The sequence below is a fragment of the Miniopterus schreibersii genome (genome assembly GCF_964146895.1).
Source record: "Miniopterus schreibersii genome assembly, chromosome: 7".
Classification (NCBI taxonomy): Eukaryota; Metazoa; Chordata; class Mammalia; order Chiroptera; family Miniopteridae; genus Miniopterus; species Miniopterus schreibersii.
In genome coordinates, this window is record NC_138108.1 from 19,297,109 (window position 1) to 19,321,394 (window position 24,286).

At 38.5% G+C, this 24,286-nt stretch overlaps 1 protein-coding gene across 3 annotated transcripts in view; it reads right to left on the reverse strand.

The window, feature by feature from the left end:
- Nucleotides 1–24,286, reverse strand: part of ADAM23 (ADAM metallopeptidase domain 23) — a 135,997-nt gene that overhangs the window by 62,701 nt on the left and 49,010 nt on the right. For all 3 annotated transcript variants that reach the window (XM_081143478.1, XM_081143479.1, XM_081143480.1), the window contains exon 4: nucleotides 4,409–4,472. In XM_081143478.1, coding sequence (XP_080999604.1) covers nucleotides 4,409–4,472 — 64 coding nt within the window. The remainder of the gene's footprint in view (nucleotides 1–4,408; nucleotides 4,473–24,286) is intronic.

The window sequence follows — 24,286 nt, forward strand, 5'->3', positions numbered from 1 at the left end:
TAACAGCACAGAGGGGGAAAGATTTGGTTCCTTGGTATTACTGACCAATGCAAGAATGTTTTTTCATTCTACTCACTTTAAATACAACCTATTGGAAAATAGAATCCACTGGAAATAGAGCCTATTGTTTTAATTTATTTTAAAATTGCCCCGCCTTTGAGCCCATTTAATTATCTCATCTGCTTCAGTGAAGTTCTGTCACCCAGTTCTTATCATTTTCACTGCTTAAGAAACTCTCAGAAACTTGGCTGTTCATGGTGACTAAGCTCTAATTTTTTTCAACTGATTCCTGAACATGTGGATAAACATCTGAAAAGAAACTACATAGGCCTTAGCTCATACTTAATATTCCAGATTCTATAATAAAATATAATATATTCACTATTCTATATTCATATCTTTAAACACCTCAAACTTATCAGCCAGCAGGGTATATCAATCCTATTTAATAAATCAGTGGGCTGGTAGCAAAAGAGAAAAAGATATCTATAATTAGACACATTTACCTGAATCTGAATAAGAAAATGAAAAAAAATATTTTAGAGAATCAGAGAACTGGTGACCCCAACACCAGTTTCATTATTTACCTTTATTAAACTGAATGGGGGGGGGGGGGATGTTCAAGTATGAGAACAGTTTGGCTGTACCAAAGCTATATAAATTTTTAATAGTTCACACAAAATTATATTATTCAAACGTAAAATAGCTTTGAGAGGAGCCAGTACTGTCTTCTTTCTTGATTTTATAGGGAATTTTTTACACTTTCAGGCCAGGAGCCAAGCCCACCGAGGCCCATTCCCTCTGACAACAATCCCTGCCAAGAAGTCTTCAGGGAAGAAGGGAGCGTAAGCTGGGCACGGGATGATTTGATAAGGAAAGGACACAAAGAACACTGTAGGAGGGTGATGTGATTACAGTGATAAAGGAAAGAACAAAGGCGGGGATGTTTATCTATTTGGTTCACTGATGTATATCCAGCACCTAGAACAGTGACCAGATCATAGTAAGTGAAATCAATACTATTTAATAAATGAATAAGAATGGCTTATTCATGAGCCTAAGTGGCAAGACCAATCTTAAAAAAGGAGCAGAAGATTCATGGAGAACTTAGGTAAATTAACCCCCAGTCCCCACCTAAGGGTTTTTTCCCTCTGAGATATAATTGACAAACCATAAAATTCACTTTTTTTTTTTTCAATGAACAATTTTTATTAGCATTTAAAAATATTTTTATCTAACAACAAATCTTGAGTTATATGTGTATTTAAACCTTGTTTGTATTTAAAATAAAAGGAATAAAACATTTTAAGAGTACAATTAGGTGGTTTTCAATATGTTCAGAGAGTTGTGAAACCATCACCACTATCTCAGTCCAGAATATTTTCATCACCTCATAAGGAAATTATATACTAGCAGTCAATCCCCATTCCTCCTTTATACCGCCCCCACCCCCAAGCCCCTGGCAACCACTAATCTACTTTTGGTCTCTGTGGATTTGCCTATTCTGGACATTTCAAATAAATGCAATCATATATTATGTAGTCCTTTGTGACTGGCTTCTTTCACTTAGCATAATGTCAACAAGACTGACCCATGGTGTAGCATGAATCAGTACTTCATTCTTTTTTATGGCTGAATAATATTTCTTTCTGTTAATATACCATATTTAGTTTATTTATTGGTCAACTAATGGACATTTGGGTTGTTTCCAATTTTCCACTATTATAAATATGCTGCTATATACATCCATGCACAAGTTTTTGTTTGGACATATGTTTTCAGTTCACCTGGATATATATCTAGGTTTAGAACTGCTGGGTCATAACATAACCCTATGCTTAACATTTTGAAGAACTGTCAAACTATTTTCCAAAGCAGCTCCACCATTTTACACTCCTACCAGCAGTATATGAGGGTTCCAGTTCTCCACATTCTTGCCAACACTTGTTACTGTCCATCTTTTTTATTATAGCCATCCTAGAGGATGTGAAGTGGTACCCAATTTTGTTTTTCCTAATAGAAACGGGAATGCATTTATTGATTGTATACATCTATTAATCTGGTATACAGTAGATACTTTAACATACTACACATCATTTAATACTCACAATATCACTAAAAACTAGCTTATTATTCCCATTTTACAGTTCTTATTCCCCCCTTACAGTTGAAGGCATTCAGGCTCAGGATAATTAAGTAATTTTTGTAAATTCACAGAGCAAATAAGTGGCTGGATTCTAGTCCAGATGCTTGACGTTAGACTATGCTGCCACTTTATACATGCATCATGAAGATTATTTTCATACTAAGTGTATGTGTACAAAACATATTGATAATATTCTTCCATGGGCATACAGGAAGTGGTACTCAATTAAGGTTAGAACCAAATAAGAGAGTGACACAGGACTGAAAACAGAGATTTTAAAAATACATATCACTTTCATTTTTTATAGCACTATACTGGAGGAAAGGATTAGCTGAGAATCCAATAGGCCTTCTAATGCTGCACCCCAAGTTGGCCAGACTTGCCCACCCAGGCACAGACAACATGGGGCAACCAACCCTTCCCGGCCTCAGTAGAGGAGCAGGCAGGAGGCAACCAGTCGATGTGTCTCTCACATCGATGTTTCCTCTCTCTCCCCTCCACCTCCTTCCTTCCACTCTCTCAGAAAATCAATGGAAAAAATATCTTCAGGTGAGGGTTAACAAAAAACAATAACAAAAAAAACAGACTGTTATCATTCATTCATTACACATGAAGCAAGTTTGGGTCTATGACCTGTTTGGAGAAAATGGGTCAAAAATAAGAGAAAAGCAATGAACACAAACAAACTGCAATGAATACTCCTTTTGCCAGAGTTGAACTACTCTTTGTTTTAAAATTTCATTTCAACTGACACAAGATTTGGTGTGTTTACTAATGATAAGGCCTCTTTTGGGACCTCAAATGACCTCTAAAGGTCATTAGCTATTCTGCTTCTAAAATATATATATAAACTTCTTAGTGATTAGTTTGGATCAGGTTACTGCAGCCTGCAAAGGTGGTTCATTTGCTGAGTCTATAAAGTTCTCATGCAATCTCCTCTACTCCACACTCATGACTCAGCATCCGCAGTGCTCCCGGCACTGGCACAGGGACAGAAGCTGTAGCTTGTACAAGTGCCAGGAAGCACCGTTACCTTGCTTGATTTAGCATTTCTGCTCACTTTCCACAGCATTAACTTTTAGGGAGATTCAACCCCACCCCAGATGCAGCCTAAGGCAAGAACTGACAGACTGGTAAAAATAATACATGGAAGTTCTTAATCTGCAGTGGAAAAATTCAAAGGTTTGGAACACATATCAAATTACAAATGTGCCCACTATTAATGGGACAGTCATAAATCCTGAGCAATGCCATGTCCCCCTGGGCAGTGTTTAGAATTAAATATTTGTTGTGAGGCTATTGGATTAACAAACCCAGTTCTCTATGCTGCATAACCCAGCAAACTGACACATGAAAGGTCGAATTTTCTGCGGATACTCTTCAGTAATTTAGAAAAAAAGAATCTGATCATTGTCCCCTCCTTTGCTTTGTTTCCCTGTGTCCTCTCCTGTGCCTGTGGTATCCGTGGACAGTGCTTCGGCTCAATAGCACTCTGTGGACTTCCTACAGGTGGGAGTCTAGATGCAGCCATTCCACGGACTTTTACCCTCACTGGTAGAGATCACTGTGTTCCTTACATACAAATAACCTCCTTCTCTTTTTAATCTAAACCCACTTCCTCCTTACTGATCCTCTACGAATAGAATAAAAGTTAACCTCCAAATAAAGGAAATCAAGTACCCAATTACCTTTATATTGCAATGCTTGCTGGCAGGTTTATTTGTCCTTTCTCTGCCTTTGTTTCTTCCTTTGCACACAGGAATAATAATATCCACCTCAAAGAATTGTTGTGAAGATTAGGAAGAAGGGTGCTCCCTAACTCTTCCTTCCCCCACCTGTCCTCTGCCCTTCTGGGGCACAAAAGTCACTCGGATTAAATGCTCAATCTAACAACCCATTCAGCCTTATCATTCAGTTTCTATGACCATAACTTGGTTATCTACTAATTTAAAATGTTGATATGGAACTAGATAGCTCTTCCTACTATTCACTTACATAAGATATTGTATGTATAACCAAAACAGTAAACGTTTCTTTTCTGATCTAAATGCACAGAAACTCTACTGTTATCTTAAACATTTGTAAGTTTTAATAAATTTATTCTAAATGTATTTTAATTTTAAAAATATAAGATTTTATACCATTGTATAAGAGGACAGATGATTATACTGAGATAGACATCAAAACAATGCAATGTGCCTTGAACAGTCCTATGACTGAGTCTATTTATACTACAGGATTTCCATATGCTGTTAACCATACCTTAGAGTACTGTGGTTTCCCATTTTCATAGTGAATCTCCACATAATCAGAAGACAGCAAACCACTACGAAGGAAAGAAAATAGAGTGATTTCTGCATCTAAGATACTTGGAGATTTGAAATAAAATGGATGTGAGGGGTGTGTACACCACAGATAAGCAGCTACAGTCCAAAGTCCAAAAAAGGTCATCATCAAGTCTCAAGGATACCCAGCAACAAATCATTCCTCAGTCTGTACAAAAACACAAGATACAGATAATTTAAGGGTGAATTTCCTTTATACACACTATTCACCATTTGATTGATGTCAATTAATATAGAACAAACTAAAGAGCCAGGGCTCAGCAAGAGACAGGCCCTATAAAATCCCACTATAGTGCTCTAAATAATTAGAATCTCATAACATAATCACCGAGAAGGAAGATAGACTAAAGGCCAGGTAGTAGGCTTTCCAGGCCACATGGTCCCTATCACAACTATTCACTTTGCTGTTTCATCACAGAACCAGCCACAGGCAACATGCAAACAAAAGAGCGCTGCTGTGTTCCAATAAAGTTCATTTATGACCACTGAAATGAGAACTTCCCATCATTTTCACACATCATGAAATGTTACTCTTCATTATTTTTGTTCAGCTATTTAAAAATGGGAAAAACACTCTTAGCTTGAGAACTGTACAAAAACAGGTTTGACTTGATTTGCCCAAGAGCCATAATTTGCCAACTCCTGAAATAAAATAACAGTTAAGTATATAGATTTTGAAGTCAGACAAAGTAGGATTTAAAACCCAGCCCAATCCCTTAATAGTGGTGTGAACATGGACAAGTTACCTAGCTCAGCCTTTATGTGAGTCAAATGGAGACAAGAATGTGAATCTCACAAGACATTGTGAGGATTAAATGAAAAACCATAGGCAGTGCTTAGTCCAGAAGTCAGCACCGAGCATATGCTCAGTAATGGCACTGAGGCTGTCACTCTTGATTTTAACTCAACTTCGTCAAACACATTTCTCCCCTATACAACACGGGACATAAAAATGTGAGCATCTGAAAGAACACTGGGCTGTTTGGGGGCATCTGGATTCTCATTTGAACTCTGCCACTAGAAATAACAACAGGTGATAACTCGTATTTACTGAACACTTACTATGTCCCGGGCGCTGTTCTGAGGACTGAAGCGGTGCTAACTCAGAATCCTGAGGGTAACTGAAGGACAGGAGTAGGTTCTACCGTGAGCCAGACCGTGTGTCTTAGACGTAGGACTTCATTTCCTCTTCTGCAAAAGGAAGGCTGGAGCAGGCGAGTCCTCAGGCCCCTTCCTGCTCTGACAGGCTGTTTTCTATCATCTGCCTAGCCGTAGGTTTTCTTGTTAGGAACTCTCGACCCTACTTTAACTGACGTCTGGGAGGACTCGGTGGCCTTGCATGTGGAGGGCTGCGCCGGGTGCGGTTCTAAAACGAGCCAGGGAGGAGGCTGGGGGAGGCTCAGAGCCCGTCAGCGGAGGGCCTGGGTGTCGCCTGTGCGGGCCCAGCGTGGTTTCCCGCATGAGCCGAAGGACAGCTTTCACAGCACGGAAATAAAGCACGTGCCTGTGCCCTGGACAGGGTTTTCTAATGAAGTTACTGATCCACTGTGGATCTATTGCTGATTCTACATTCAAAACTAAATTATGGTACATAGTCATTCCCTTTTAAAAATCTAAATAATAGTCAAAATTACAACAATTCTTAACTCTATGTGCTTGGGAACAGCTGACAGGGTGCAGAAACTTCGTTCGTATCTGGTTAATGAAGTCAGCTGGCAGCACTGTGAGCACACATAAACAGGGCCATCGGTAGTCACTTCTCTGAGGAACGCTTCAGTAACACGGAGAGGCAGAGGGGTTTCGCTAACTGCATTCTAATTACCCCTCTCTGCAGGTAATTCATTATTTTCAAAACTCACAACCACACAAGCACTGGAGCATGTCTAAGAGTTGCAAATAAAAGTTATTTTAGACTGCTACTTTTGCTTGTAATTACAAAGGCAGGTAGTTCTCTAACCATTAGTTGCCAGATCTGATAAAGGTCACTTTAATCATCTTATTTCTTTTTTTTAAAGGATCTCGCTCTTCCACCCCCACCCCCCAATTTACATACTTATTTCTAATACCGATTGTATTTGGGAATACTAAAAAAAGAGCCTGTGACAGACACGGAGATGGACATAAAATAACACCGCACACTCCCCATCACCATGTTACTCCACTTCCCCACCTCCTATAAGTAGCACCCCCGCCACACACTTGCTCCATCCTTTCCTCCTGGCTGACCCCAGCAATCCCACCCTCACAACTGTCTCTTTCAGTCATCACAGTGTCCCCAGCACTTGCATGATGCCTAGCACACAGTAAGCCTACTCAACATTTGCTGTGTGAGCAAACATCTCCCAACATCTACGAGGTGCCAGGCCCACGCCATGAAGGGTGAATGACTTCTAGTGTTTTGGAAAATAACTTGAATCCCTTGCTGTAAAGAGAGAACCATATGCTTTCTCTTAGGTAACCTTGTTGTGAAAGGTTGTGAATGGGATAGTCAAGCCGTTGTTCAGAATGAGACAGCACAGATAACAGGGCCTGGGGCTATGAGGAAGACTCCTAGGGAAGACATACACTGGTCCCCAGGTACACCATCTGTTCTACATGAGTGAAAAATAATTTACTTCTTTTTAAAAAATAGTTGAACTACAGTCTGTAGAACGTCCAGTTCTGAAATGAACATGTTGAGCCCTCGGGCTGTATCTCTGATTAGGACACTGAATGGATGGCTGGGAGCAGAACAAACTTCTGAAGGGACCTAAGGCCAATAGGGCAGTTTTCCTTTACCTGCAGAGCCAAGGAAAATCTACAAGCGCAGCAAGCACCAAGGCTTAACAACTGGGTGGCCATGTAATTTATCCAAATCAGGCCATTTCTGGGAGGAAAAAAAGATATATTAATAATTATGCTAGGACAACAAACATAAATTAGAAAGGACTGTCCTGGGGAAAGTGGGACACATGGTTGCTCTTCATAAGGTGAAATTTTTTTTTTTTTTAAATATATCTTTATTGATTTCAGAGAGAGGAAAGGAGAGGGAGAGAGAGAGATAGAAACATCAACAATGAGAGAGTCATTGATCGAGCCCACAACCCGGGCATGTGCCCTGACCGGGAATCGAACCCCAATCGCCTGGATCCTAGGTTGACGCTCAACTGCTGAGCCACGTCCGGCCGGGCCATAAGGTGAAATTTAAGGTATACACATCAAGTGCTACATGGAAGGTCAGGTGAGTCTATGGGTGAAAAATACCCTAAAGCTGAGATGCTACTAAGCAAGCAGTCTGTGAGTATGTCTCCTCTGCCAGAGTTTTGGGTTCTGTAACTGTTTTACATGGCGACTGTTTTAAGACAACCTTGAGTTGGCAGGCACCTTAGATTCTCTCTCTCGATGCATAACATCAGGAGGTAGATATCGGGGGAAGAGTCAGTAGTCAAAGATGTGGAAGCTAGGAAGCTGTGAGTCCATGATCACCACTGTACCTTGGATTTGTCAGGCCTTGGCCAGCCATGCTCCTTGCCACACAATGCCTTTGTTCTTAAGTAAACAGTAGCACAAATATCCTAATTCAATTCTCTGTGGTAAAACACATTAATTAGTTTCTGTATGTATTCAAACTGGAATTGGAACAAAAGTTAATATTTATGGGAACAAAGAATGAAAAATTAAATCAAGGAAAAAAGAGTGCCACTAATGGCCATTTTCATAATTCACTCATCTGATTATCTTTTGTTTGACAGTGTTTAATTTCTCAATATTAGAAACCCTGATTGTTCCGAATGGCCCTCAACAGAGTCACCCAAGGGGTCTCCCGCCACCCTCCTCACCAGGTCTCACATTTATTCATTTAACGACAACAAAGGCTGGTCACTGGATATTCTCAGCTTCATGGAGCTTCAAGCATGACAGCATGGTACAGTGCAGCGCCAGGCCCACTCCCTCTTTATGCTACAGGCTTCTCTTTTTTCCTTTTATTAACATAAATACTTTTAATTTATTCAATACTTACTACAAGTTGTAATGAAGAGAGACACAGAATTTAAACTCAGTATATTCATACAAGCATAAGCCTGTAACCTTACGATAACCCTCTATCCTTACATTACTTTCCCTTTTCAAAACACTAGACTTAAAAGTAAAATGGTTTTTCAATCACTTTTCTCAAGTTTTAAGAAAAAGTTAAACTCATCCCACCTAAAAACATTTTTATACCAAAAGTTGTTTCAACTAGAAAATATATACTCGAGTGTAAACAATACAGTAAGACTTTTAAGCTGTATTAAAATAGCGTAGGCATGGAGAGGTTGGGATTTAAGAGTGTAGAAATATGTTAAGTGAATGCGAGTAATTGAGGTTGAATTGAGGCTTTGTGTTAGGCCAAACAAAGATGGCCTGCGAGGCAAGGGCTGGGGGATGTGGGCCTGCTTCATAGGAACAGAGCTGCAGGTGGAGAACACTCCTAGCATGAGCAGGATGGAGGGGTGTAAGCTTCTTTAAGGGTCACAATGGGAATTTAATGAGTTTCTAAACCACATAAGAGGTTGCAGCAGAAATTTTAATGTGTAATTACTCCTGCATCTCATGACGGTCCCGTGTACCATAATACAGTTAAGAACACTCTAGTATAATAAGAACAGGAAATATAGGTGGGCTGTAAATTAATAGAGAGGGAAGGAAAGAAAGGAGAATTTAGGAGGGAGATAAGGGATAAGCCCGAAGTGACATAAAAGCTGAGCACCCCAACTCAAGCTGGCTTGATTAGCCAATAGGAAGAGCCAATTAAGAGTTCCCTTCTGAGAAGGTGACATCAATAGAAACACTTTCAATTAAATAAAAATGAAAGATGTTTAATTTCTCTTCTCCAACTTTTAAACCACACCATGTGACTGCCAGTATCTCTGCAAGTATACCAGTAACTTTGAAATCCCTCTATGAGAGAATTGTAGCTACTCTCACATAGGTGGTTTTACCCCCATGTGTTATGGAACACAAAGTTTTAAACACAAAGAAAACTGCATAAGTTACACATAACTGAAACGCTTTGATGAGCAATGTTCAAATAATGAATATTATAGTTTGTCAAATATTGCTAATCTAGAGTATGTTCTGATCTGCCCAATATTTGTCTATACAATTATGAAACCAGGCATCACACATAGTGAAATTATAGGGAATGGATGTGGATCCATTATTACCAACCTTGCCTTCTGATAACCTTGTCCAGAGAAACAACTCTCCTCCAAGTCCAGTTCTTACCACATCCTAAAACAAGAGCTCCCTACTTCTATCACTTTTAGTATATATAGAAAAACTGCACATTTGTTTATGCAGCTTCCATCTTCCCAGGTATGCATGAATGGTTATAAGATAAATAGGCAAAAATAAAATACGTTTCTATGTGCACCAGTAAAACAACCTACAAATAATCTAGGGGGAAAGTTTCTGGTAACAATGACAATTGCAACGAATTTTATATATTTATGATGTACATGAATATTTATACATATATGTACATATGTATAGATATATACTCTTACATTTAATGTAATCCCAAACAAAATCTCACACAGTTTTTAACTTGACAAAATTATTCTTACATTCATCTTAAAGAATGAATGTTTACTGACTACCCAAACATTTTTTTAAAAAGAGGACTAACAATAGGACTTTATGTACTACCACAGTAACCAAGATACAGACAGCACCGATCTGATGAGACAGACGGCTCAAAGGGCAGAACAAAAAGTTGAGAAGAGATTCAAGTTCACATCAGAAGTGTAAAATATGAAAATAATGGCATTTTAAATTAGTAGAGGAGAGAATAAATATGTTGGAACAAGTGACTAAACATTTTGGGAACATTAAATCTCTACATCAAACCTTACACCAAATATAGAATATATGCATTAAAGGAATGTATGTTTAAAAATAAAGCCATAAATTTACTATAAAAATAAGCTGAATGTTAAGAAGACACTCTTTTAAGCATGGCATTAAACCCATGAATCATAAAAAAGATGACTATAAAAATTTCTTAAATTTTTATAAGTTAAAAGAATACCACAAACAAAAGTTCAAGACAAATTGAGGGGAAAAAAACATTTAAAAATACAGTATATGAAAAACAAAGGGTTGCTGTCTTTAACACAAGGAGCCAAAAACAAGTAAAAACAAATAAACCAACAGAAAGTGGGAAAAAGACGATTCACTAATTACAATGTACAAAATGCAATTCACAGAAAAATAAAATACTAATGGTGATCAATCATATACAAATCTACAACTCTATTAGTAATAAAAGACCTGTAAGTTAAAATAGCCATGAGGGACCACTTTCCCCCATCAGTCTAGAAAGTAAAAATGAATGATAGTGGCCAAAGCTGGCAAGAATAGAGGAAAAACTGGCACTCACACTTACTTACTATTGGGAACATGAATTAATATGCCTTTCTGGAGGGCAATTTAGTAATAGCCATCAAAAGTCCTGAAAGCATGTTTGTGCTTTAATTCCATAAGTTTTCATAATCTTATAAGTGCTACTTATAAAGGTTTCCTGAGGAAATAATTAGACAAGAACAATTACATGCACACACTCGGCTATTCTCTGCCAATGATGTAGAATTGAGTAGGTGTATATGTTTTCACAGGCACTTGGAAAGATGGGAAAGATGTTCACAACAGCATTCAATGAAAAAACAAGTGAGAAAATATTATGACATTCTGTTTGGTAACTTTAAAAAATATATTTATATGTGTGTGTTCACATAGAGTCAAATATCTGCAAAGATATACACACAAATATAATAGTGGGTTATTGCTTCCTGTAACACTTTCAATGGTTTTTATTTTCTTTTGTTGACCCATAACTCCTAAAGTTTTTACAATGAATTTTTTACTTACTAAAATAAGAAACTAGAAGTTATGCTTTTTAAAGGAAGAGAAACATAGCTCCTTCAGGAAGGGAATTAACTAATTTCAGACCCAGAAAAGAAAATGAGCCACAGACTTTTACAGTATCACCACCGACCACACAGGGAGCAGAGCCGGCCTGGCTGCCTCTGCCCCCTCAGCTCAATGTGACCAACATTCCCTGTACACCAGAAGGAGGTTGGGATGAGGGCAGGAAGAGAAACAAAAGATGGTCCTTAGCCTCAAGGTGGTTATAATCTCATAATTAAAATAAGACAAGGCAGCATGTACCCTAATATCATAACAAAGCATCAAGCGGCTCCAAAGGGGCAATTAATTTCCACTAAGATGATCAGGAACCTTTCAAAAAGAAAGCAGGGTCAGGGCAGGTTCATGACAAAATATGGACAGGAAAATATGGACAGAAAAGAGCAGGGCATATAGACAAGGACTGGGGTGTGCAAACACATGAGGCAGGAAAAGGTCGAGAGCCATATTCAGGTCCAGTGTCGCCAGGGCGTCAGTCACTGGGAGGGGGAGTGGGGGGTGTTAAAGAGGCAAATCTGGGGCCAGATAGTACACAGCTCTAAGCGAGGCGTTGGAACTTTGAAAGCAGAGGGCAGTCTAGAACTAGGATTCAGAACCTGAAAGGCCAAACGAGGCTCTCCTCTTTGTAAGAGCTGAGAGCAAGTACTGCAGAGGCCTCGGGGCCTGGGAAGGGCTGGACACAGATGAGGTTCTTTCAGTGGGCCAATTAGAGCCATCTGCAAAGTAATTAATGTTAGCAGCAGGAGAAGATGGCAAGAGACCAGCAAAGACACTATGAAAAGGCCTTTCCACATGTAAAAACCTGTAGCTTTCACTCCTTCACTCATTCGATTAATGGCCGAAGACTGAATGGGAGAAAACAATGAAGCACGTGGAAGTCAAAGAGAAGATTAACCAAGATTCAAGGCTGCTTAGTGTTTACTTCAATGTTTCTATTTCTTTGAATATTTTCATTGTAAACTAAAGATTTTTGTCCTACAACTTGTTATGCAAATGCTAATATAAACTTGCAATTTTATGTGGTTTATTAATAAAGAGTAAGATTTTTACGGAACAACCACAACTGTCTTTTGTGTGCTCTTTTCCTCCCTAACCCTTTGTTTCTCTTGTGCTGCCACAACTGGAGTGTGCGTGGTATCTGCTGGCTGAACCGAGACCCAAATCCTCTGCAGAGCAAGGCCCAGGAGACACACTAAAGACAAGCCTGCACAGCCCTCTAAAGGAAGAGGCGTTTGAAGTTGTCACCCTACATTTTCTGTACTAAGCAATAACAACACTGTGCAATTATGGTCTCCTTCCTACATACAACACAGGGACCTTTAGAGATGGTAACCATAGTCCTTCCTAAATATTAGATATGTTTAAGAAATTTTCCCAATGTAGCAATTAGAAACATGCTGCAGTAATACCAGACAGACATGGCAGAGGAGAGCACAACAGAGAAGGAAAAGAAGAGGGGATGAAGAAAACGGAGAACTTTTTAATGATTTCTTCAAGCAAGGACAAAATGATTATCATACAAAATAGCACCTATTTTTTTTAAACTACCATTTAGAAAAATGATCTTCAATCTTTCTGAGCACATTTCATGGTATCAGAAAATTATTCACTGAGCCTTTGATTGTTTAAAAAAAAAGTCATAATTTGCCTGAAGGCCAACGAATTTCTCCAACCAAAGAGAATTTTTCATTCTTCCAAATTATGTAGCACTTCAAGATAATAACAAGAGAACAGACTTCTGCAAATTATAGAATGTATTGGAAAAACTACCATTCATGTGTAGCTTCTCTGGAAAGGGGATTTCTTCCAACTAGTGTGTCCTTTCAGGTTTGATGTGGTTTACCAGGTGCTAAGTAGGCCTTTTTCGTTTTGCTCACTGTTACAGCCTGTCATGGAAGAGTGCCTGAACTAAACAGGCAACCAGAGCTGTTTGTTTGTTGAATGAATTAACATAAATTAATGAATAAATGGGTAAACAGGAATCAAGCAATCCAATTCCTAGCCTTACTCTAACACTGATCGTCTCTGAGATCTTAGAGAAGTCCTTAATATTGTGGAATAAGTTTTCTTCCTAATAAGAATGTTAGATTATAGGATCTCTAAAGAAACTTTCAACTCTAAAATAGTGAATGTATCTTTGACTGCAATCATCTCCTGCCCTAAAAATATACCTGTGCTGCCCGACCGGGCGTGGCTCAGCAGTTGAGCATCGAACTACGATCCAGGAGACTGCAGTTCAATTCCTGGTCAGGGCACATGCCCAGGTTTCGGGCTCAATCCCCAGCAGGGTGCATGGAGGAGGCAGCCAATCAGTGACTCTCTCATCATTAATGTTTCTATCTCTCTCCCCCTCTTCCTTCCTCTCTCTGAAATCAATAAAGATATATTTAAATATATCTATCTATGTGTGGGTGTATGTATATGTGTACATATATATACATTTATATACACACATACATACACATACCTGTGCTAAACTAGAACTTGGAGACTGTCAATGCACATATCGCATCCATTTGCCATTTGTCAAATAATCAACTGTCCATATCTAGGCCAGTATACTGGGACTTCAGGTCAACCCCTTCCAGAATGGTGCTGAAAGAACAGTTCCATTTATGCTCCATATATGCTGCAAAGAGCTGTTTTATAATTTTTTTCTAATTCTACATATTTCTCTGTACCTCAACCAAAAAAAGAACACCTCCATTTCTAAGGTGTAAAGTGATGAACTCTTTCTACACATTAGGTTAATAATGAACAAAAAACATTTTCATAGAAACTAATCTGAGTGCTAACAATCAAGGTCTGCTAAAGCTACATCTGTGCTAATACCAACTTATCTAAGTGGTGTGTTGAAAATCAGACAACACAACTATAAAACCGTTACTTAATTATAACTAAAGATAAGTCAAAAACTTAAAGTCATACTAACATGCTTTATCATAAAGATACTAAAAACCAAGGGTAACAGAGAAAAATAAGTACTTATGATAAGTAGCAAACTTCATGACATTTGATGTCACTTTGAAAAATATGTATAAAATAATGATTACAGGTGATCAGTCTAATCTATTGCACTCTAATTATATAATCTGGACATTTTGTATAATAGAACAACTGAATTTTCATCTTTTAAAAGCTAATCAGATCATTAAGTATTTGCACTTGATTTTCTAAATGTATCTCAAAAGTCATTTAAAATCATTTATAGGCAGACAACTTCCTTCTATTTTAATGTATATAGCGTGCCAATAATAAAATCAAACCAGTGGCAGTAGAAAAAGCAGATCTATAAATCAGGGATTTAAAAATTTTTATAAATAAGCTTTTCCTCCAACCAAACAACTTTCATTAAATTGTCTTAGAATTTTAAGTCTATGTAGACAGTCTTACCCATTCACCATTAAAATGCCTCTCAATGTTTGGACCAAAGTAAAACTTTTATAAGATTTTAGAAGCAGCCAAATCCCAGGGAGACTGACACAGAAAAGAAGAAGAAACGAATCTATTTAGGTCCTTTCAGAGAAACTATTTTTAGTTTAATCTTAAAACCAGACATTTTTAGAACCTTAGTGGAAATTCTAGCAACTATATGTGATCCACAATGGCAAATTCACTGAGTGTCAATAGTAAGTTCCAGAATCATTACTGGGTAGGACTGGAGATGATGAAGAAGGAGAAAGGTCCTTCATATGTGAATTAATTCATATCCAAGAAGGTCATACAAAGGTTAGTAACTTGCAACAAGGGTAGAAAACGGAGGGGACTATATTCAGAGAAAAATCCAGAACCGAGTAGTCTGGTGGAGTCAAAACTCTAGGTCAAGAGAATAAGCAGAAGTTGAATTGCACATGGAGGCTAGAGATCATACCAGCAGGTGAACATCAGACAAGAAAATGAGATTTTCCAAACCACCATCCCATAGAAAGGGCAGGTACTCTGTTGTATCTACAGTTCTCAGTACTGTTGCTTACACAGAGGGGCCATTCTAACAGTTTTGTTGATGATGAGTCAGCAATCCAGGGAACTCAGAAGAAATGAAAGATGTGACAAAATGATACATCATACTCCAGTCTGAGGGCTCCACAGGAAGCTCAGGGTCCTCCTAGCAGAGCTTAGCCCCTAGGTAAGGAAAGTGGAGCCTGAGACAGGACATGGCAAAGGTGAGAAGAAAACTCTGAGACTCGGACTACTTTCTGTCTCTAGCCCATAGATAAGTGTCCATGAAGTCAAAAGCCAATCCCAAGGAATCAGCTGGTCAAGAGTGAGAATGTATGGCTGAAAGAAGAATGAAGGATGAGAGCAGATGTGACAGTAAGATTACTCTAAGGGCAGTCCTCACTGTAATTTCAACACCTACCTAGAACTTTATAAGAGTGTGTGTGTGTGTGTGTGTGTGTGTGTGTGTGTGTGTGTGATTTCTTAATGGACCACCCATAACAACAGTAAGACATGGAAATGCTGTTAGTGTATATTCTCAAGGACCAGGAGTCAATGAGGCAATGAGAAATTGTGTGCTATCAAAATGGCAGACCATAAGAGGACATTTCTAGTTGTTCCTTGTAACATCACACAAGGGTATGCTGGGTGACAACGCACTGAATATTTTCATTACGTATGTTTGAACCTTACACTTTACCCTAATTCTAATTTCAGTAAGACAGCATAAACAGCTGAACCCTTTAAAGGACTATTAATTCTCCTTACAATCCAAAACAAATTTTTCTTCTATAGAATGCAAAGAATAAACATGCTTTCACATCTTCTTCATTTTCTTCTGAAATTCTGTTATTATATGTTATTACTATTTTGATTTTTTTAAAAGGAAAAAATCTTAAATCTCCTACACAAGGTTTAGGATGAGCAGTTCCCTGGGTGGGGGACGCGGGTGGAGGAACGATGTCTATGGAGGACACATGGAGAGCTCCTAAGACAGCAGTAATGTTCTACTTCTCAGCCTGAATGGTGGGTATTTATGAATGTCCATTTTATTATTGTCCTTTAAACTGTAAAAATATATTTCTGCTCCTTTATGTGCGTAGCATATTTCATAATTTTAATAAATCAGAGAAAAAGGAATCCAAAATATCTATGAGTAATAGAAACAGAAGAGCCCAGTAGAATTCTGACATTAAAAATGCTGAGATAAACTGAGCCAGAAATGGACTGCGGAAAAGGCAGCTAGCTGCACCGGCTACCGCTACTCAGACCAGGAGGGAAAGCCTCTGAAGGATACGTGGGCGGTGAAAGGAGCAGCGAGAAAAGGCAAAGACCTGTCTCCTTCTCTAAAAATAGCAGGCTTATTAGGCCATTTTTAGACTCCAGTGTTCATGTAGGAGCCCATTTCTATTAAAAGAGTAAAACTTAGAAAGGGAAAAGTTCTTGGGAGATACCAAAGTATGAAAAAGAAAGGTACAGGAACGTAACAAAATGCAATAGGCCCGACAGGATCTGAACTACATGTGACTTTATTATCAAAAGCTTTAACTCTCAAACTACAGAGCTAAAGAAACAAAAGATTAAAGGGGTGAGACAAACAAAATCCTTCCATGCACTGATTTTCCACGGACTACATTAAACCAGTGAAGAACGCGGGTGGTGCAGGGTTAACGAAACCTCACAGAGCACGGTGCCATGGCAAAGAACCACTTTCAAAACGAAATGGCAGCGCTGGCCAGGTGGCTCAGGGAGTTGAAGTGTCATCCGGTGCACCAAAAGGTGGCAGGCCTAGCCAGTTTGGCTCAGTGGTTGGACTGTCGGCCCCTGGGATGAAGGGTTCCAGGTTTGAGTCCGGCCAAGGACATGAACCTCGGTTTCAGGCTCGATCCTCAGCCCCAGTCGAGAGAGGTTGCAAGAAGCAACCAATCAATGCATCTCTCTCACATTAATGTCTCTCTCTCTCTCCCTTCTACTCTCTCTGAAAAGCAATGGAAAAAATATCCTTGGATGAAGATTAAAAAAAAAAAGGTGGCGAGTTCAATTCCCGGTCAGGGAACATGCTCAGGTTGCAGGTTCGAACCCCAGTCAGGGCACATGTAAGAGGCTACCAATCAATGTTTCTCTCTCATACTGATGTTTCACTCTCTCCCCCCTCCTCTCTCTCTAAAACCAATAAAAACACATCTTCAGGTAAGGATTTAAAAAAAAAGGCAGGTAATACCATCCCATACCCTTCATTGGAGTAATCTACAAGCTTTAGTTTTGTTTTTTTTAAGAAATCCTTGTTTTCAAAACTGCCATGGCTGGAAAATTTCAATCTCAGTTGCTCTGATAATCACTTACAAACATTTATGAATTCACAATGCATACATATGTCTTCCCAATCTCACTCCCACGTTCTCCCATTGTCTAAAAGAATTATTAGTACACAGGAAGGTGGACTTTGTGGATGACACCACCAACAGTGGGTTTAAGGGCAAGTAAGAGCTGTGTTGTAACTACACTAAGGTAGACTCATGTTATACAATATAAGCCGCTTCTGTACGTTTCATGCTCAACGAGATAGGACCTTTTCCAGAGTTCCTATTCTTCATCAAAGACAATGTGTTACACTGTTAGATATTTAGAATATCCAATAATTCTGGAAAGGGTTGTTCTAGGAGTGTTTTCACATGCAAGCTCAGAGGGTCAGATCAATATTATAAATTGCTCTATTTTTATACACAATTTTTAAAATCCTGGGACCAGTAATGACACTCAACAGCCTGTATGGATAACTATTATCTCAAACCAGAGGATATTTTTGAGATGACTAATAATTTAAACACCCACATGAAGTTACAATCCCAAATCGGAAAGAACTGCATGAAGCAATAGCACAATGAGGCTTTTTTCCTTCTTTCTGTGCCTCATGCCCGATCATTCCTATAATTCTTAACTAGAAAAGAAATTTAGTTTGTTTATCCCTTAAAAGGATACCAGATAGGTTGTTTAAAAAACTGAAAGGTAATTCTAATTTTTTATCCAGTTACCTTAGATAACAAGCGTGTGGGTATCAGTTCCTGTAGCTCTTTCATCTGGATTCCAGGTAGTGCACCATTCTCGAGAGTTGCTTAAATTCACCACAGGTGTCACTGAAAGAATGATCTAAATGCCCCAAGTCTCTGTCATCTCTAGCTACACTGGCTAACTCGGTGACAGTGCTTAGTTACCAGGCCCTCCTTCTTACGAAGCCAGCCCTTCCGTAAGTCCAAGGCTACCGCCACCATCGCCCACCTCCGAGAAATAGTGCAGAACGGAGAAAACGTTTCCAAAGGCTGGAAGTGTTCCTGCCCTCTCACCTTCCGTCTGACTCGCCCTGGTTTTTTGTTCATGTTCACATTCCCGACACAGATTACAACCTCTTCCTAAATCACAGCAGGGGGATAAAAACAATAGATTAATAAAAACTACTACCCTTTCCCTATGAAAAGAAATGGTCCTCATATCAAGCCACTAAAACCTGTGAAGCTAAATTCTGGGAAATCTGAGCCAACAGCTATCTCCCCAGAATCTGAACAGGTGAGAAGCCTTTCAGAGGGGACGGGAAGGAGATGGAGGAGGCGGGTGGAGGTGCCAACACCTGCTCACCACCCAGGCTCCAGGGGGCTCTGCGATCATCTCCACGGGCCCCTTCCTGGCCCCACCGAGAGATGCGCCTCTGCAAAGGGGAGCTACGGACTGGCGGGAATGAGCAAAGCCCTCCCCGCAGCCGCCCTGCCCTCTGCTCCCCACGCGGCGCTTCAGCAAACATCCAGCTCCGCGCCCGGAGCCACATAACTGAAAGGACATGAGCAGGGACGTGAGCATGGACACCGAAGGATGGATAGATGACATCACAAGGAAACAGAGGAAACGATCCGATAAATACTTCTCTATGGCCTCAAAACAATTATAGAAACGACCTCTTTTTTAATGGGAGCTCAAAGGAACATCATAAAAAGAACAGAATGGGGGGGAAAGGAAGCTGGCAAAGCTCCAGAGGAAAATGAAAAAATAAACATTACAAGGATTCAAATCAAGTTGGAAACAGAAAAAGAAAAAAGAGGAATTGGTGATAAAATGACAAAGATGATACAGAAGACAGCATATATACATAGTTGATATTCCTGCAGAACAGAATGAAACACACGAAGAGAAGAAACAGGCAAAAACAGAACATAAATTTCCTAAAATCAAAGGAAGACTTAAAGGTGCAGTTCAGAAAGGCAAACCATGTTCCTGTAAAACTTCATAAAGTGCCATTAGCACTAAACAGTGTTCTTCAGCCTGGAGAAGTTACTGATGCGGAAAAACCACATAAAAAGCAAGCTCTCTGAAGAGGGAAAGCTAGTGATCGGTAAGTCAGTTATTAATGTCATTTTCACCTATATTCTAAGTCCTGCTAACTTTGAGTCAAAATTTGTTTCCTTTTGCCCAGCCAGTATGGCTCAGAGGTTGAGTGTCGACCTAGGATCCAGGAGGTCATGGTTCGATTCCCGGTCAGTGCACATGCCTGGGTTGCAGGCTCGATCCCCAGTGTGGGGCGTGTAGGAGGCAACCAATCAATGATGTTTCTCTCTCTCTCTCTCTCCCCCTCTCCCTTCTTCTCTCTGAAATCAATAAAAACATATTTTTAAAAAATTTGTATCCTTTTGCTGATAATTCCGAAAGTGAAAACCAGATCTAAACCATCATTGTTGGAAGCCTTAGGTTGCAAATATATACCACTTGCAAATTCAATAACTGGAAGGGCTGATAGTCTCTTGCTCTGCAAGCCACTTGGCTCCACCAACATCTGGAAAGGAAACCTTATGGGAATCAAGTTCAGTATTTAATACCTCAAAACCTACATTCTCAGTCCCAGAATACTCATCAAATTTCTGATACACTCATTCTTCTTTCTACTTAATCTCTACTATTTAAATAGTTCAAAATATTTAGGTACAAAGTATAAAGTTTAATAATTCCATGTGCATAGCCTAGAGGTATATATGTAAAAGCCCGATAGGCAACACACTCCTTTCTAGGGAAGGAGGATGACCAGAGCTATGGGCTGGAATTTCTCAGTTCTAGGGTCTCAGACTCGATGTAAACCAGGTCACCTTGGGCAAAAGGATCTATTACCGAATTTTAGGGTCTTCATCTGTCAATGGTGGAATTTGGTGCAAACTCAAAGACTCTACAAATTACTAAGTATTAATCAAATTAATAGCTACCTTTTTAAAAGGTAGCTATTCTGTTATAAAATGAAATAATACCTATTTTTCTCCAGGCCTCAGATTCCTGAGACTCTTGACCACCTGACACAGGGCCAGCATCAAGTACACAAGGCAAAAAGGCTTATGGAGTCTGCAAAATCGCTCTTTAAAAGGCAGGATATCTCTTACACTTGGATAGAGAGACCTCAAGTCTTTATTCAAGGTCACTACATCTTGATTTGCATAAAACGCTAATAGTTTTGATTATTTCTTTTTCTGGCTGTAACATTAAGAAGCAACAAATTAGTAAGAGCTGGGCTGAAAGGACAGGTCACCAATAGCAAAAGTTAGAGCCTCCAGCAAAAAAACAGACATGGCATCTATTACACAGCCAGTCAACCAGGCGAAACATAACCTTGCATATTTTTTTTAAAGTTAAATTATATCTAATATATATTCTATCAAAGAAATGGGAAAATATTTAACCCATTTTAAGATTTTTTCAAAAATGACTCTTTTAAGTTTATTATATCAAGGAATAAGCTTTAGTTATCTGGAAAACGCACTTAGTATTAAACAATCCATTCCCCAGCAACCTTATATAAATGAAAATTTACAATATAAGACCTTTAAAATAGCCCTTTATAGGTTTTAGGAGATGGGAAAAAATAAGTCAAAATTTACATAGTTTCAGCAAACATAAAGGTGCAAGTGGAGCTGTGATAAATCTGAGTGGTTTTTAAATAGAACCTTACTATAGTTTTCAATCAAGTGTTTCCATGAATAGAAAAATAGAAAATAGAGTCTGCTTAGAAACCCTTACCCTAGCCATAAAAAAGGCCAAGACCAGAATCAACTTACGACAGGATATTTATAAAAGATTATTAATGAGCAGGAAATAGAAAGTGCACTAATAGTGTGTCTATTATACCTGTTAAGTGTCTATTTACATGCCAGTCTCCTGCATGTACCACACCTCGGTTAGGCCTCCCATCAATCTCAGCTTACAGTTTAATAAACTGAGGCTCAGAGAAGTTCCATGATTTCCCCAAGTGGCAGAATCAGAATGCTATAAACCTAAATCATATCTTCCACCACAACACAGGAGTAATTTATTCATTACACAAATAATGACTGTCCCTCTACCTAGTGTCAGGCACAGTTCTAGGCACTGATGGGCCATGTATTCCTTCGTCTCGCTTCTTTTTCTCACCTCTGTCTCCTCTCAACCAACCTTCAGACAATGCCTTTTTATCTCATCTACTATAAGAAATCAGCCACATAAACTTCCTTCTTATCCCACAAGTACCAGTCTCTCTCTTGGCATATGGTATGACCCTTGGCTTTAAAGAAATATAAATACAATTCTGCAAAGTGAATATGCTTCTCCTTTTTAATTACGCTAACTTTTCAAATTAGCACCATGACAACATCAGACAACACAGTGTTCTAGAAGAGTAAAACTCCATTTCCCTAAGGATCATAGTAGCTTGACCAAATTAATGCAATCCCAAGGGAACTAATTTACACTGCTTCACCTCATAAAGTTTAATCTTATATTTCTGAAATCATTATCCAATAAAAATAAGCAATTAGCTTCCCAACATACAGGGAATAACTAACTATGCCTGGAGGAAAAAATGTCACTTGCTCCAACCCACGAATGAATGGGATCTGAACACTCTACTGAGCATTGCGCTTTGCTCAAGAGCAGACTAGTGCAGTCTTTGCACAGAAAATTCTGCAGTATTTCATCAAATTAAGTATACACCTGACCTATCAGGCCAGCTCTTACTAATCTGTTGCTTTTTAATGTGATAGCGGGAAAAATAACCAAAATTATTAGCATGTTATGCAAATCAAGATTTAGTAACCTTGAATAAAGACTTGAGGTCTTCTCTAAACAAGTGTAAGAGATGTCCTGCCTTTAAAATAGTGATTTCACAGACTCCATGAGCCTCTTTGCCTTGTGTCCTGGATGCTGCTCCTGGGTACATGCACCAGAGAAATTGTTACACAGGTCCACAGGCAACAAGTCCACAGGTACATTACAATATGGACTGTGGTTGTAGAGAGCCAAAAGGAATCTAGACTTCTCCCCCTGGGGAAAACAGAAGAGCACTAGAAACACTCCACAGGGCCCTCTCCACATTCAGATATAATGGACTAGATGTATACAGTTAAAGGCATAGATTTTTAGATGCTGTGTAGAGATCTGTGGCATAACACTATTTACATATAATAAAATTATATGCTCCCCAAACTATCATATACAAATATATATGTATGTATATATTTCTTTATTTTCATTTATTTATTTATAATAACACATACAAATAAAAGATCATGTAGGACACTTTGGGATGGTTGCCTCATTAGGACAGTGGTGGAGAGTTAAAAAGGGGACTAGAAATGACAAGTATGAAAACATTACACAATATTGGGGCCTTGCCCAGACCAGTGCTATGTGTGCCATGAATGAGAATGACAATTAATGGCCTGAATGTTTGTGCCACAGCAACCGCCTGAAGTTCTGTGAAAATTAAAGGGATATCAGTCATAATCCCCAAAATAAGGCATGCTATTTACAAGTGCTTGACTGCTTCCCTACCTTCCTTCAAAGTCAATGAAAAATACTGATTTTTACCACTGATATTTGTTTTACACAGTAAGGATTCAATAAACATATTATTTTAAAAATACAGGTGTGTGTTTTTTTAAAAAAAAAAAAGGAAAAATTTTAATCCTGAAATCACAGGAAACATTTTTGCTGGCTCACAGGTAACACAGGAGAAAATAACTACAGCTATTTATAAAATATTTTTACATAAATTCATTAGAAGGTGACCTGTTTTGAACAAAGACATTGGCTAAATACTTAGCCGACTTAAAGGGCACACACTTATACACAGGTGCCTGCTGTGTGTATGCAAAAAAAGAACTGTCAGTCAGATTTAAATGGTGGATGTGTTAATAGTAATATATATAATAAATGCAAAGATATGATATTTCATACTGATGATTTTTAAATTATTTTTCTATATACCACCATTACTACCCAAATGAAGGGAAGTTAGCGTGGTTTTGATATTTTTCTTCTCAAAATAATCAGATCAGAAACAGATTAACTTTTGGCATCAAAGTTCATTTTTTAAGTAGCCTAATATTTTCTCCAAAGAAGATATTAAAAACATATTTAGTTATTGCATTTGAATTCTAGCCAGAATACTAAAATATTTTTTTTTTATTTCAATGCAATTTTAGAAATAAAACTAAATTATATTTAACCATTGGGTTTTATGTATTAATGAGTAGTTATTAACTGTTCTCTTAATACACTATATTAAGTTAATCTATACTGCATGTAAATTCATCTAAAATCTAGCAGAATTCAGCCTGAGATTGCTTTCACCTTGCAGAAAGTTCTTACTGACTTCAAAATACCATTTTTTAGACTGCAAAAAGCTACCACTATTTAAAAGTACTGAACACTGGCAGGGAGAAAAACTATAAATAACTTCTTACATGCTTAAAAAATCGTACTTTTCAAGTATTAGAAAAATTCTTTTTATAACTTTCCAGTCTTTTCTACTTAGAAAATAATCTGTATTCTTATTTTGTGTTCTAGGTGAACACCTGTGAACAGAACCTTGGCTATTTAAGGAGCGGAGCAAACAACAGACTCTCAG